Raw genomic sequence first — 14,706 nt, 5'->3', positions numbered from 1 at the left:
CCTGCTCCCTGGCGTGGTGCTAAGTGGATTTGCTATGCTCTGGTAATGCTATTAGTGCTGCTGTGGATTATACTCACTCACAGAAGGGGAAGAGGGGTTTAGACATGCCGTGCTGTGCCACTGGGTTTGTGTGTGTGGATCGGTGGCTGTAGTGGGTGTGTTTTCAAGCGTTTGGGCCTGTGTAGGGCTGATGCATACAGACAAAACTGACATGCAAGAACACACACTAACACTCACACACTCAAAATCAAAGACTCTCAAAGATTCTCCACTGCTTCTATTTTCCCCCAGCTCTCTTATTGACTTGCCCCCCGCTGGGGATTACATGTATTACCCCGCGTTAGGCTGACAAGTCTTATCACCTCAGAGAACTATGGGTGTTAATAGAGCTCACAGAAAGAAGGCCTGCTTTCCTCAAACGTCATGTAACAGTCTAAATCTGAGACAGCAGGCACCAGCAGGCACCAGCAGGCACCAGCAGGCACCGCAGGTAGAGGAGGAGTGGAGGCTCCATCCATTTCACATTTTGTCATGCTCAAATCACCAACTCGATGGATGACAATTTTGTCATGCCCAAATGACCTACTCAATGGATGATATTTTGTCATGCCCAAATGACCTACTCAATGGATGATATTTTGTCATGCCCAAATGACCTACTCGATGGATGTCATTTTGTAAAGCCCAAATCACCAAATCGATGAATGAAAATTTGTAAAACCCAAATCACCTACTCAAAGGGAGACATTTTGTCATGCTCAAATAACCCACTCGATGGGAGACATTTTGACAGCAGAGACGCTGCCAAAACCTACCATTACATTTCAGAAACTTGGTGAAGCATTTAAATGGAAGGTCTATCGTATTTGAACTGTAAGCTTTCACTGCTTCACAATCTGTCAGACGGTGGCCTGTTATCATACAACGTTACTGTAGACACCAGATCATCCGTCTGCCTGAAATCAATACAGGAAGCAGAACCCTTGCTGCTCATAATCGTCTGACATTGAAGAGGTCAGAGGACGAGATGGATTTGGAAAGTTTGTAGAGGTACACGTTACACACACACACACACACACACGTTACACACACACACACACACACACACACACACACACACACACACACACACACACACACACACACACACACACACACACACACACACACACACACACACACACACACACACACACACACACACACACACACACACACACACACACACCACCTCTGACTTCCGGTATTGGTTTTGCGACAGAGTTTCTAACGACCAGCAGTCTGCCCATAACATCAGTACAGCGTTTCATGGCATCAGCGTGCTTTCTCTTGGTGAAGAGGAGCTCCATTCCTGCCTGCCTTCCTTCCTTCACAGGGATTTATTTATCACCATCATTAAACTTGCTGTGTGAGGTGGAAGGGGAAATGTGTGGAATAGATGGTGAACAAGTCTAGTGGGATATTCCCCTCGCCTCCCTGACGGCCAATCCCTTGCCTCCCTGACTGACAATCCACTCGCCTCCCTGACAGCCAATTCCCCTTTCCCTGAACCCTCCCTCTGTATCGATCGTCTGTCTCCATGGGTTATGTATCCGTAAACATCGGTGGACAGCGAGGGAAAACATTCCTATAGACCAGTGTTTCCAAAACTCAGTCCTGGGAACCCCTCCAAGTGGTGCACAATTTGGGGGGTTTCCTAACACTATACAGTTAATTCAAATGATCAACTCATCGTCAAGCTTGGCTTTAACCACAACATGTCCCATGAGGTACCAAAAGGACAGAGTTTGGAAACATTTACAGTCCAAGCCACAGTCCAATGGATCAATGAAAATGAGGGTTCCACTAGATTGCTTTGACCAATCCAGTGAAATCAGATGAGTGACTAACTACTTCGAAAGCGGTTTTGGCTAGAAGGGATTCAACTGTAAAAGTGATATCAAAGTTAAAACTTGGGAAAGTGTTCAGAATCGTTCAATTTTGATCTGAATAATTATTAGTTGTTGTTTTATAGAACAAAACCCTTTACGAAGGACAGGAAGGAGGGATGGTATATTGAAGTGTTGGAACAGGGCCTTAGACTTGGCTCATCCAAACAAACACTAAACCAGGGTTCTCTCTCTCTTGGTGCTGATCTGAGGTGTTTTGAAGTGAGCCCTGTGGCTGACGCTCCTGTTGATGAATAGGTACAGTTAGTTATTCGGGGAAATATTTCTGTAGACACATCAAATTTGAGGGTTGATTGCAAGCATTCCAGGAATTCTAAGAGTATCTCAAAATTCTCCAGGACCAGGCCTAACCCAATGTTCTGTCTCATCCACAATCCTTTACAGCTGTGTGTGTGTGTGTGTGTTTGTGTGGACGTGTTTAACTATACGTGTGGGGACGAGAAGTCCCTACAAGAATAGGTAACAAACACACATTTGACCAACTGTGGACATGTTGTTAGTTCCCACAATAACATTTCTGGGGGGTTTAGGGTTAGGGTTAGAATTAGTGTTAGTGTTGGGTTAGAATTAGGTTTAGGTTTAGGTTTAGGTTTAGGGTCAGGGTTAGGAGCTAGGGTTAGGTTTTGTGTTAATTATCAATTATGTCAATTATGTTTTTGGGTTAGGGTTGAGGTTAGGGTTATGGTAAGGGTAAAGGGTACGAGTTAGGGTACGCGTTAGGGTTAGGGTTAATTATCAATTATGTCAATTATGTTTTTGGGTTAGGGTTGAGGTTAGGGTTATGGTAAGGGTAAGGGTACGAGTTAGGGTACGGGATAGGGTTAGGGTTAATTATAAACTATGGCAGCCCCCCTACACCTCTCTGATTCAGAGGGGTTGGGTTAAATGTGGAAGACACATTTCAGTTGAAGGCATTCAGTTGTACAACTGACTAGGCCCCTTTCCCCTAGCAGCTTCTATTCACTATTTGAGAACGTACTGATGCACTGTCTTCATAATGGGCCATTCAAAATCTAAACTAGTTTTACATACTAGTAAATGCAAGATTACATTTAGAATAGTGAAAATCTGATCTGACATGATAAGAGAAAGGCGTGTGCAGCCTGAGGCAACAGAGAGCAAGCTTTTCTGGAACTTTCTCAAATCATCAATAGCATATCACATCATGCAGACCATCAATCTTCTGATTTCTTAGACATTCTAAGGTTTGTATCAATCATAACTAAAGTTGACAAATAACTCTAAATCTAGTTTATAGGACCTGTTTCAAATGATCACTTTAATGCTTGACATTGCCACTTCATATGAGCACTCGCTCTGGAATGGGAAATATGTCCTACCTGTTTTATTCAGCTGTGAACAGTTTATTCTTCTTACTATAAGTTCACATAACATAAAATAATGGCATGGGACTCATAAGCAAATCATCTCAGCTAAACGAACAAGCCTACAACATATGGCCTGGTGCATAGCCAGATAGAATACAATAGTGAGTGAACAAGCGTACAGCAAGGTTATTGTCATGCTATGGGGGGTCATGACATGTCAGCTGGTTATTGTCATGCTGTGGGGGGTCATGACATGTTGTCAGCTGGTTATTGTCATGCTATGGGGGGTCATGACATGTCAGCTGGTTATTGTCATGCTATGGGGGGTCATGACATGTCAGCTGGTTATTGTCATGCTGTGGGGGGTCATGACATGTCAGCTGGTTATTGTCATGCTGTGGGGGGTCATGACATGTCAGCTGGTTATTGTCATGCTGTGGGGGGTCATGACATGTTGTCAGCTGGTTATTGTCATGCTGTGGGGGGTCATGACATGTTGTCAGCTGGTTATTGTCATGCTGTGGGGGGTCATGACATGTTGTCAGCTGGTTATTGTCATGCTGTGGGGGGTCATGACATGTCAGCTGGTTATTGTCATGCTGTGGGGGGTCATGACATGTTGTCAGCTGGTTATTGTCATGCTGTGGGGGTCATGACATGTTGTCAGCTGGTTATTGTCATGCTGTGGGGGGTCATGACATGTTGTCAGCTGGTTATTGTCATGCTGTGGGGGGTCATGACATGTTGTCAGCTGGTTATTGTCATGCTGTGGGGGGTCATGACATGTTGTCAGCTGGTTATTGTCATGCTGTGGGGGGTCATGACATGTCAGCTGGTTATTGTCATGCTGTGGGGGGTCATGACATGTTGTCAGCTGGTTATTGTCATGCTGTGGGGGGTCATGACATGTGCAGCTGGTTATTGTCATGCTGTGGGGGGTCATGACATGTTGTCAGCTGGTTATTGTCATGCTGTGGGGGGTCATGACATATTGTCAGCTGGTTATTGTCATGCTGTGGGGGGTCATGACATGTCAGCTGGTTATTGTCATGCTGTGGGGGGTCATGACATGTTGTCAGCTGGTTATTGTCATGCTGTGGGGGTCATGACATGTTGTCAGCTGGTTATTGTCATGCTGTGGGGGGTCATGACATGTTGTCAGCTGGTTATTGTCATGCTGTGGGGGTCATGACATGTTGTCAGCTGGTTATTGTCATGCTGTGGGGGGTCATGACATGTCAGCTGGTTATTGTCATGCTGTGGGGGTCATGACACGTTGTCAGCTGGTTATTGTCATGCTGTGGGGGTCATGACATGTTGTCAGCTGGTTATTGTCATGCTGTGGGGGTCATGACATGTTGTCAGCTGGTTATTGTCATGCTGTGGGGGGTCATGACATGTCAGCTGGTTATTGTCATGCTGTGGGGGGTCATGACATGTTGTCAGCTGGTTATTGTCATGCTGTGGGGGTCATGACATGTTGTCAGCTGGTTATTGTCATGCTGTGGGGGGTCATGACATGTTGTCAGCTGGTTATTGTCATGCTGTGGGGGTCATGACATGTTGTCAGCTGGTTATTGTCATGCTGTGGGGGGTCATGACATGTCAGCTGGTTATTGTCATGCTGTGGGGGGTCATGACATGTTGTCAGCTGGTTATTGTCATGCTGTGGGGGTCATGACATGTTGTCAGCTGGTTATTGTCATGCTGTGGGGGTCATGACATGTTGTCAGCTGGTTATTGTCATGCTGTGGGGGGTCATGACATGTTGTCAGCTGGTTATTGTCATGCTGTGGGGGGTCATGACATGTTGTCAGCTGGTTATTGTCATGCTGTGGGGGGTCATGACATGTTGTCAGCTGGTTATTGTCATGCTGTGGGGGGTCATGACATGTTGTCAGCTGGTTATTGTCATGCTGTGGGGGTCATGACATGTTGTCAGCTGGTTATTGTCATGCTGTGGGGGTCATGACATGTCAGCTGGTTATTGTCATGCTGTGGGGGTCATGACATGTCAGCTGGTTATTGTCATGCTGTGGGGGGTCATGACATGTTGTCAGCTGGTTATTGTCATGCTGTGGGGGTCATGACATGTTGTCAGCTGGTTATTGTCATGCTGTGGGGGGTCATGACATGTTGTCAGCTGGTTATTGTCATGCTGTGGGGGTCATGACATATTGTCAGCTGGTTATTGTCATGCTGTGGGGGGTCATGACATGTCAGCTGGTTATTGTCATGCTGTGGGGGTCATGACATGTTGTCAGCTGGTTATTGTCATGCTGTGGGGGTCATGACATGTCAGCTGGTTATTGTCATGCTGTGGGGGTCATGACATGTTGTCAGCTGGTTATTGTCATGCTTTGGGGGTCATGACATGTTGTCAGCTGGTTATTGTCATGCTGTGGGGGGTCATGACATGTTGTCAGCTGGTTATTGTCATGCTGTGGGGGGTCATGACATGTTGTCAGCTGGTTATTGTCATGCTGTGGGGGTCATGAAATATTGTCAGCTGGTTATTGTCATGCTGTGGGGGGTCATGACATGTCAGTTGGTTATTGTCATGCTGTGGGGGGGTCATGACATGTTGTCAGCTGGTTATTGTCATGCTGTGGGGGTCATGACATGTTGTCAGCTGGTTATTGTCATGCTGTGGGGGGTCATGGCATGTCAGCTGGTTATTGTCATGCTGTGGGGGTCATGACATGTTTTCAGCTGGTTATTGTCATGCTGTGGGGGTCATGACATGTTGTCAGCTGGTTATTGTCATGCTGTGGGGGTCATGACATGTTGTCAGCTGGTTATTGTCATGCTGTGGGGGGTCATGACATGTTGTCAGCTGGTTATTGTCATGCTGTGGGGGGTCATGACATGTTGTCAGCTGGTTATTGTCATGCTCTGGGGGGTCATGACATGTCAGCTGGTTATTGTCATGCTGTGGGGGGTCTTGACATGTTGTCAGCTGGTTATTGTCATGCTGTGGGGGTCATGACATGTCAGCTGGTTATTGTCATGCTGTGGGGGGTCATGACATGTCAGCTGGTTATTGTCATGCTGTGGGGGGTCATGACATGTCAGCTGGTTATTGTCATGCTGTGGGGGTCATGACATGTTGTCAGCTGGTTATTGTCATGCTGTGGGGGGTCATGACATGTTGTCAGCTGGTTATTGTCATGCTGTGGGGGTCATGACATATTGTCAGCTGGTTATTGTCATGCTGTGGGGGGTCATGACATGTCAGCTGGTTATTGTCATGCTGTGGGGGGTCATGACATGTCAGCTGGTTATTGTCATGCTGTGGGGGTCATGACATATTGTCAGCTGGTTATTGTCATGCTGTGGGGGTCATGACATGTCAGCTGGTTATTGTCATGCTGTGGGGGGTCATGACATGTTGTCAGCTGGTTATTGTCATGCTGTGGGGGGTCATGACATGTTGTCAGCTGGTTATTGTCATGCTGTGGGGGGTCATGACATGTCAGCTGGTTATTGTCATGCTGTAGGGGTCATGACATGTTGTCAGCTGGTTATTGTCCTGCTGTGGGGGGTCATGACATGTTGTCAGCTGGTTATTGTCATGCTGTGGGGGTCATGACATGTTGTCAGCTGGTTATTGTCATGCTGTGGGGGTCATGACATGTTGTAAGCTGGTTATTGTCATGCTGTGGGGGGTCATGGCATGTCAGCTGGTTATTGTCATGCTGTGGGGGTCATGACATGTTGTCAGCTGGTTATTGTCATGCTGTGGGGGTCATGACATGTTGTCAGCTGGTTATTGTCATGCTGTGGGGGTCATGACATGTTGTCAGCTGGTTATTGTCATGCTGTGGGGGGTCATGACATGTTGTCAGCTGGTTATTGTCATGCTGTGGGGGGTCATGACATGTTGTCAGCTGGTTATTGTCATGCTGTGGGGGGTCATGACATGTCAGCTGGTTATTGTCATGCTGTGGGGGGTCATGATATGTTGTCAGCTGGTTATTGTCATGCTGTGGGGGTCATGACATGTTGTCAGCTGGTTATTGTCATGCTGTGGGGGTCATGACATGTCAGCTGGTTATTGTCATGCTGTGGGGGGTCATGACATGTCAGCTGGTTATTGTCATGCTGTGGGGGGTCATGACATGTCAGCTGGTTATTGTCATGCTGTGGGGGTCATGACATGTTGTCAGCTGGTTATTGTCATGCTGTGGGGGGTCATGACATGTTGTCAGCTGGTTATTGTCATGCTGTGGGGGTCATGACATATTGTCAGCTGGTTATTGTCATGCTGTGGGGGGTCATGACATGTCAGCTGGTTATTGTCATGCTGTGGGGGTCATGACATGTTGTCAGCTGGTTATTGTCATGCTGTGGGGGTCATGACATGTCAGCTGGTTATTGTCATGCTGTGGGGGTCATGACATGTTGTCAGCTGGTTATTGTCATGCTTTGGGGGTCATGACATGTTGTCAGCTGGTTATTGTCATGCTGTGGGGGTCATGACATGTTGTCAGTTGGTTATTGTCATGCTGTGGGGGGTCATGACATGTTGTCAGCTGGTTATTGTCATGCTGTGGGGGTCATGAAATATTGTCAGCTGGTTATTGTCATGCTGTGGGGGGTCATGACATGTCAGTTGGTTATTGTCATGCTGTGGGGGGGTCATGACATGTTGTCAGCTGGTTATTGTCATGCTGTGGGGGGTCATGACATGTTGTCAGCTGGTTATTGTCATGCTGTGGGGGGTCATGACATGTTGTCAGCTGGTTATTGTCATGCTGTGGGGGTCATGACACGTTGTCAGCTGGTTATTGTCATGCTGTGGGGGTCATGACATGTTGTCAGCTGGTTATTGTCATGCTGTGGGGGTCATGACATGTTGTCAGCTGGTTATTGTCATGCTGTGGGGGGTCATGGCATGTCAGCTGGTTATTGTCATGCTGTGGGGGTCATGACATGTTTTCAGCTGGTTATTGTCATGCTGTGGGGGTCATGACATGTTGTCAGCTGGTTATTGTCATGCTGTGGGGGTCATGACATGTTGTCAGCTGGTTATTGTCATGCTGTGGGGGGTCATGACATGTTGTCAGCTGGTTATGGTCATGCTGTGGGGGTCATGGCATGTTGTCAGCTGGTTATTGTCATGCTGTGGGGGGTCATGACATGTCAGCTGGTTATTGTCATGCTGTGGGGGGTCATGACATGTCAGCTGGTTATTGTCATGCTGTGGGGGGTCATGACATGTCAGCTGGTTATTGTCATGCTGTGGGGGGTCATGACATGTCAGCTGGTTATTGTCATGCTGTGGGGGGTCATGACATGTCAGCTGGTTATTGTCATGCTGTGGGGGGTCATGACATGTTGTCAGCTGGTTATTGTCATGCTGTGGGGGTCATGACATGTTGTCAGCTGGTTATTGTCATGCTGTGGGGGTCATGACATGTTGTCAGCTGGTTATTGTCATGCTGTGGGGGGTCATGACATGTTGTCAGCTGGTTATTGTCATGCTGTGGGGGGTCATGACATGTCAGCTGGCTATTGTCATGCTGTGGGGGGTCATGACATGTTGTCAGCTGGTTATTGTCATGCTGTGGGGGTCATGACATGTTGTCAGCTGGTTATTGTCATGCTGTGGGGGTCATGACATGTCAGCTGGTTATTGTCATGCTGTGGGGGGTCATGACATGTCAGCTGGTTATTGTCATGCTGTGGGGGGTCATGACATGTCAGCTGGTTATTGTCATGCTGTGGGGGTCATGACATGTTGTCAGCTGGTTATTGTCATGCTGTGGGGGGTCATGACATGTTGTCAGCTGGTTATTGTCATGCTGTGGGGGTCATGACATATTGTCAGCTGGTTATTGTCATGCTGTGGGGGGTCATGACATGTCAGCTGGTTATTGTCATGCTGTGGGGGGTCATGACATATTGTCAGCTGGTTATTGTCATGCTGTGGGGGTCATGACATATTGTCAGCTGGTTATTGTCATGCTGTGGGGGGTCATGACATGTCAGCTGGTTATTGTCATGCTGTGGGGGGTAGTGACATGTCAGCTGGTTATTGTCATGCTGTGGGGGGTTATGACATGTTGTCAGCTGGTTATTGTCATGCTGTGGGGGGTCATGACATGTTGTCAGCTGGTTATTGTCATGCTCTGGGGAGTCATGACATGTTGTCAGCTGGTTATTGTCATGCTGTGGGGGGTCATGACATGTTGTCAGCTGGTTATTGTCATGCTGTGGGGGGTCATGACATATTGTCAGCTGGTTATTGTCATGCTGTGGGGGGTCATGACATGTCAGCTGGCTATTGTCATGCTGTGAGGGGTCATGACATGTTGTCAGCTGGTTATTGTCATGCTGTGGGGGTCATGACATGTTGTCAGCTGGTTATTGTCATGCTGTGGGGGGTCATGACATGTCAGCTGGTTATTGTCATGCTGTGGGGGTCATGACATATTGTCAGCTGGTTATTGTCATGCTGTGGGGGGTCATGACATGTCAGCTGGTTATTGTCATGCTGTGGGGGGGTCATGACATGTCAGCTGGTTATTGTCATGCTGTGGGGGTCATGACATATTGTCAGCTGGTTATTGTCATGCTGTGGTGGTCATGACATATTCTCAGCTGGTTATTGTCATGCTGTGGGGGGTCATGACATGTCAGCTGGTTATTGTCATGCTGTGGGGGGTCATGACATGTCAGCTGGTTATTGTCATGCTGTGGGGGTCATGACATATTGTCAGCTGGTTATTGTCATGCTGTGGGGGTCATGACATATTGTCAGCTGGTTATTGTCATGCTGTGGGGGGTCATGACATGTCAGCTGGCTATTGTCATGCTGTGAGGGGTCATGACATGTTGTCAGCTGGTTATTGTCATGCTGTGGGGGTCATGACATGTTGTCAGCTGGTTATTGTCATGCTGTGGGGGGTCATGACATGTCAGCTGGTTATTGTCATGCTGTGGGGGTCATGACATATTGTCAGCTGGTTATTGTCATGCTGTGGGGGGTCATGACATGTCAGCTGGTTATTGTCATGCTGTGGGGGGTCATGACATGTCAGCTGGTTATTGTCATGCTGTGGGGGTCATGACATATTGTCAGCTGGTTATTGTCATGCTGTGGGGGTCATGACATATTGTCAGCTGGTTATTGTCATGCTGTGGGGGGTCATGACATGTCAGCTGGTTATTGTCATGCTGTGGGGGGTCATGACACGTTAGCTGGTTATTGTCATGCTGTGGGGGGTCATGACATGTCAGCTGGTTATTGTCATGCTGTGGGAGTCATGACATATTGTCAGCTGGCTGTTGTCATGCAAAACACTGTCGGTCTCACGGTAGTTGACCATTAATTAACAGAAACACGTTGAGCATCTCCAGGCCTCCACGCATAAAAGCCGTATATAAGCTGTTGATTCGCGCCTTTGGAAGATCTACATTTAAAAAGTCTAATAAATTAATTTAACATGCACCATCACAATAAATCCATGATTTATCTTAGGCAGGTCTAAAGAAACATTATGATACTGTATGAAGAAAATGTATTAACCATACCCCAAAACCTAACCTTAATAACCATAGCTCCTAAACCTAACTCTAAAACTAACCATAGCTCCTAACCCAAAACCTAATTCTAATCCTAACACTAATTCTAATCCTAACACTAATTCTAACCACAACCATAAACCCCCTAGAAATAGCATCCCCACAAGTACAGTTAAACACACACAAACACACAAACACACACACATGCTGTACATAAACTCAAACACTCTCAAGAACAAAATAGACTCTAGCTTCTACAACCAAACTATTTACCTAGTGATCACCATGGTTACAGATTCCATTTCCCTTAGTCATAGTCAATCACATGGCCAGTGGCTTCTCTCACAGTTTGACTTCGAAAAGTGACGTTTGTCCAAGTTTTTCAAAACGTCTATGGGTGACGTCAAATTGATCAATTTGACTTTAGTTGAGTTTTAAAAGCACATACTGTTTTTATGATAAGTGTTTGATGTGATTTTCCATTGTATTTGCATTGATGTCAGAGTGGTTAGAGGGACAATAGAGCCCTGACTACCAGAACATTATGACCTGATGGAGGGACAATAGAGCCCTGAGTACCAGACCATTATGATCTGATGGAGGGACAGTAGAGCCCTGAGTACCAGACCATTAGGACCTGATGGAGGGACAATAGAGCCCTGAGTACCAGACCATTATGATCTGATGGAGGGACAGTAAAGCCCTGAGTACCAGACCATTATGATCTGATGGAGGGACAGTAAAGCCCTGAGTACCAGACCATTAGAACCAGATGGAGGGACAATAGAGCCCTGAGTACCAGACCATTAGGACCTGATGGAGGGACAATAGAGTCCTGAGTACCAGGCCATTAGAACCAGATGGAGGGACAATAGAGCCCTGAGTACCAGGCCATTAGGACCTGATGGAGGGACAATAGAGCCCTGAGTACCAGACCATTAGCAACCTGATGGAGGGACAATAGAGCCCTGAGTACCAGGCCATTAGAACCGGATGGAGGGACAATAGAGCCCTCAGTACCAGGCCATTAGGACCTGATGGAGGGACAATATAGCCCTGAGTACCAGACCATTAGGACCTGATGGAGGGACAATATAGCCCTGAGTACCAGGCCATTAGCGACGTGTTGATCATTAGTGAGTTGGGTTCTACTAACACATGTCCAGAATGAATAAAATGAGATTACCATGACTCAACGTTCACAAAGAATTTTACTGCAGTTATGACTCATGACTGCCGGTGTGGAGGTAATACGGTCCCCGCAACAGCCTTATGTGTGTTTGTGTGTATGTGTGTGTGTGTGGTAGGGTCAAAAAGAAGTGAGGCTAAGTTTGGGGGTAAATGGGAGAGTGAAGTGATAACACAATACATGCAGGAGAGAGAAAGAAAGAGACGGGGAGAGAAAAGAGACAGAGAGAGAGAGAGAGAGAGAGAGTATTAATCTTTTATTAAAAACTCAACCCCTCCCGCTTAAAACAAAACACCCTAAAATCTCCAGTACTGCATGCATGTACCATACTCACCTTGCCCTACACCACAATACAAAAACAACACCACACATCACAATACCTAAAACCTCAACACTTCTACAACCGTGTATCCAACCCATCTCCCCAGCTGTACAGAAAGCCCCCCCGACACACCATATCTCCTGAAACATTTTCCCCAGCTGTACAGACAGCCCCCCCCCCCCCCCCAACACACCATATCTCCTGAAACATCTTCCCCAGCTATACAGACAGCCCCCCAACACACCATATCTCCTGAAACATCTTCTCCAGCTGTACATACAGCCCCCCCAACACACCATATCTCCTGAAACATCTTCCCCAGCTATACAGACAGCCCCCCCCCAACACACCATATCTCCTGAAACATCTTCCCCAGCTGTACAGACAGCCCCCCCAACACACCATATCTCCTGAAACATCTTCCCCAACTATACAGACAGCCCCCCCCGACACACCATATCTCCTGAAACATCTTCCCCAGCTGTACAGACAGCCCCCCGACACACCATATCTCCTGAAACATCTTCCCCAGCTGTACAGACAGCCCCCCGACACACCATATCTCCTGAAACATCTTCCCCAGCTGTACAGACAGCCCCCCGACACACCATATCTCCTGAAACATCTTCCCCAGCTGTACAGACAGCCCCCCCCCAACACACCATATCTCCTGAAACATCTTCCCCAGCTATACAGACAGCCCCCCCAACACACCATATCCCCTGAAACATCTTCCCCAGCTATACAGACAGCCCCCCCAACACACCATATCCCCTGAAACATCTTCCCCAGCTATACAGACAGCCCCCCAACACACCATATCTCCTGAAACATCTTCCCCAGCTGTACAGACAGCCCCCCCCCAACACACCATATCCCCTGAAACATCTTCCCCAGCTGTACAGACAGCCCCCCGACACACCATATCTCCTGAAACATCTTCACACTGTTTATCATTCTATACAACTCAAATTCCACCCTAAGGTGCGCAGAGACCATCCCATTAAACAATAGTAAAGGGTCTGTCATCCCCCCACCTTTGACCCTGTTCCTCCTTCTTAGACAAATAGACAACTTTGCCTGAGAAAACAGAAAATTAAACTAAACACATTTGGCCTTCTCCTTATTTGAATACCTGTACCCCATTATAAACATCCTAACAGTAAACTCCACCCCCAACCTCTCACACAGACATTCCAACAGAGACATTAATGGCATTAACCTGGTGCACACAGAAAACACATGAATCACAGTTTCGCTCACAACACAGAAAGGACACCCCTGTCCGACTCCATGGTCAACCCGTGCCAACCAGCTGTTAGTGGCCAGGGCACCATGTAGAACCCTCCACTGGAGGTCCCCTGACCTCTTTGGTACTGAGAGTTTGTAGAGCCCCCTCCATCTAAAACCCACCATACTCTCCTCCCTACATACCCCCTGCCACTGATGTGCCTTCACTCCTGTTAGGATCCTTATGTTCCTTACCTTAATGCAGAGGTTGTAGAGGGCTTTACCTCCCACCTCCTCAAACTCCCCCAGGCTCGGAGTGTTAAAATCTAACAATTCCTCCAGACCCCTTTGCCAGTCCCCAGTCTTTGCCGTTACCTGCAGTGGCGGAGACATTGGTGGCCCATCCCCCTTTGGCCGCTTAAACACCCCCTTACCGGCTCAGACAGTGCCTCCTGGACCTCCTCCAGGAATCTCTCCAACAGCCTAAGAGATGTTATTCCTGTTTGTTGTGCCAGGACTTCTGGGGTTTTCCACCTCTCCTCTCGCAGCAGTAGCAGGTCACCCAGCCTTTGTAAACCCGCTGCCTTCAGTCGCCTCTGCAGGGTGGCCGACTGAACCGATCTCAAAGGGATGGCTGGGTTGTGGAAGATAGGCTCCTCCCACATCCACATCCACAGCCCAGGCTCCACACACCCTTCTCGTGTGGGCCTTAGCAGCTGCCAGGCCCTCAGCACCGCAGAGTAAAAGTCTGAGAGACCTGCTGTACTCAGCCTCTCCAGCTTCATGAGGAGCAGCTGCTGGTCCAACTAATCCGCCAGCTCTCCTCAGCAGTGCGCATGCTGGTTCCCTCCAGCAGACATCAGTATGGTACAGCCGTCTCTGCACCGCCTTTAGTCGGAAAGCAGCCACCCTGCTCTTCAGTTCCACCAGGCCCTGTCCTTCTTTGTGGATGGTAATGTACAACACTCAGCCAGTGATGGCCCGACCAGAAAAAGTCCCCCAGCTTGCATTGCAGGTCTGCGAGCAGACCGGCAGGGGGGTTTAGGACAGTCAGTTTATGGCAAAGGGAAGATGCCACCAGGTTGTTTATTATCAGCACCCTCCCTCTATATGACACTTGGGACAGGATCCACCTCCACCTGGCCAGTCTTGACAACA

General features: G+C 47.8%; 1 protein-coding gene across 1 annotated transcript in view; it reads right to left on the bottom strand.

The window, feature by feature from the left end:
• The window catches only part of LOC139548519 (dynein heavy chain-like), a 42,859-nt gene extending 28,646 nt beyond the window's left edge, over positions 1-14,213 (bottom strand). The window contains exons 1-3 of the mRNA XM_071358209.1: positions 13,983-14,213; positions 13,804-13,923; positions 12,331-12,336 (exon numbers count right to left, since the gene is read on the bottom strand). Coding sequence (XP_071214310.1) covers positions 12,331-12,336; positions 13,804-13,923; positions 13,983-14,213 — 357 coding nt within the window. The remainder of the gene's footprint in view (positions 1-12,330; positions 12,337-13,803; positions 13,924-13,982) is intronic.
• Between the last annotated feature and the right edge of the window lie 493 nt (positions 14,214-14,706).

Source organism: Salvelinus alpinus, chromosome 21, assembly GCF_045679555.1.
Source record: "Salvelinus alpinus chromosome 21, SLU_Salpinus.1, whole genome shotgun sequence".
Lineage (NCBI taxonomy): Eukaryota > Metazoa > Chordata > Actinopteri > Salmoniformes > Salmonidae > Salvelinus > Salvelinus alpinus.
This window is presented reverse-complemented; position numbering and strand designations above follow the sequence as displayed.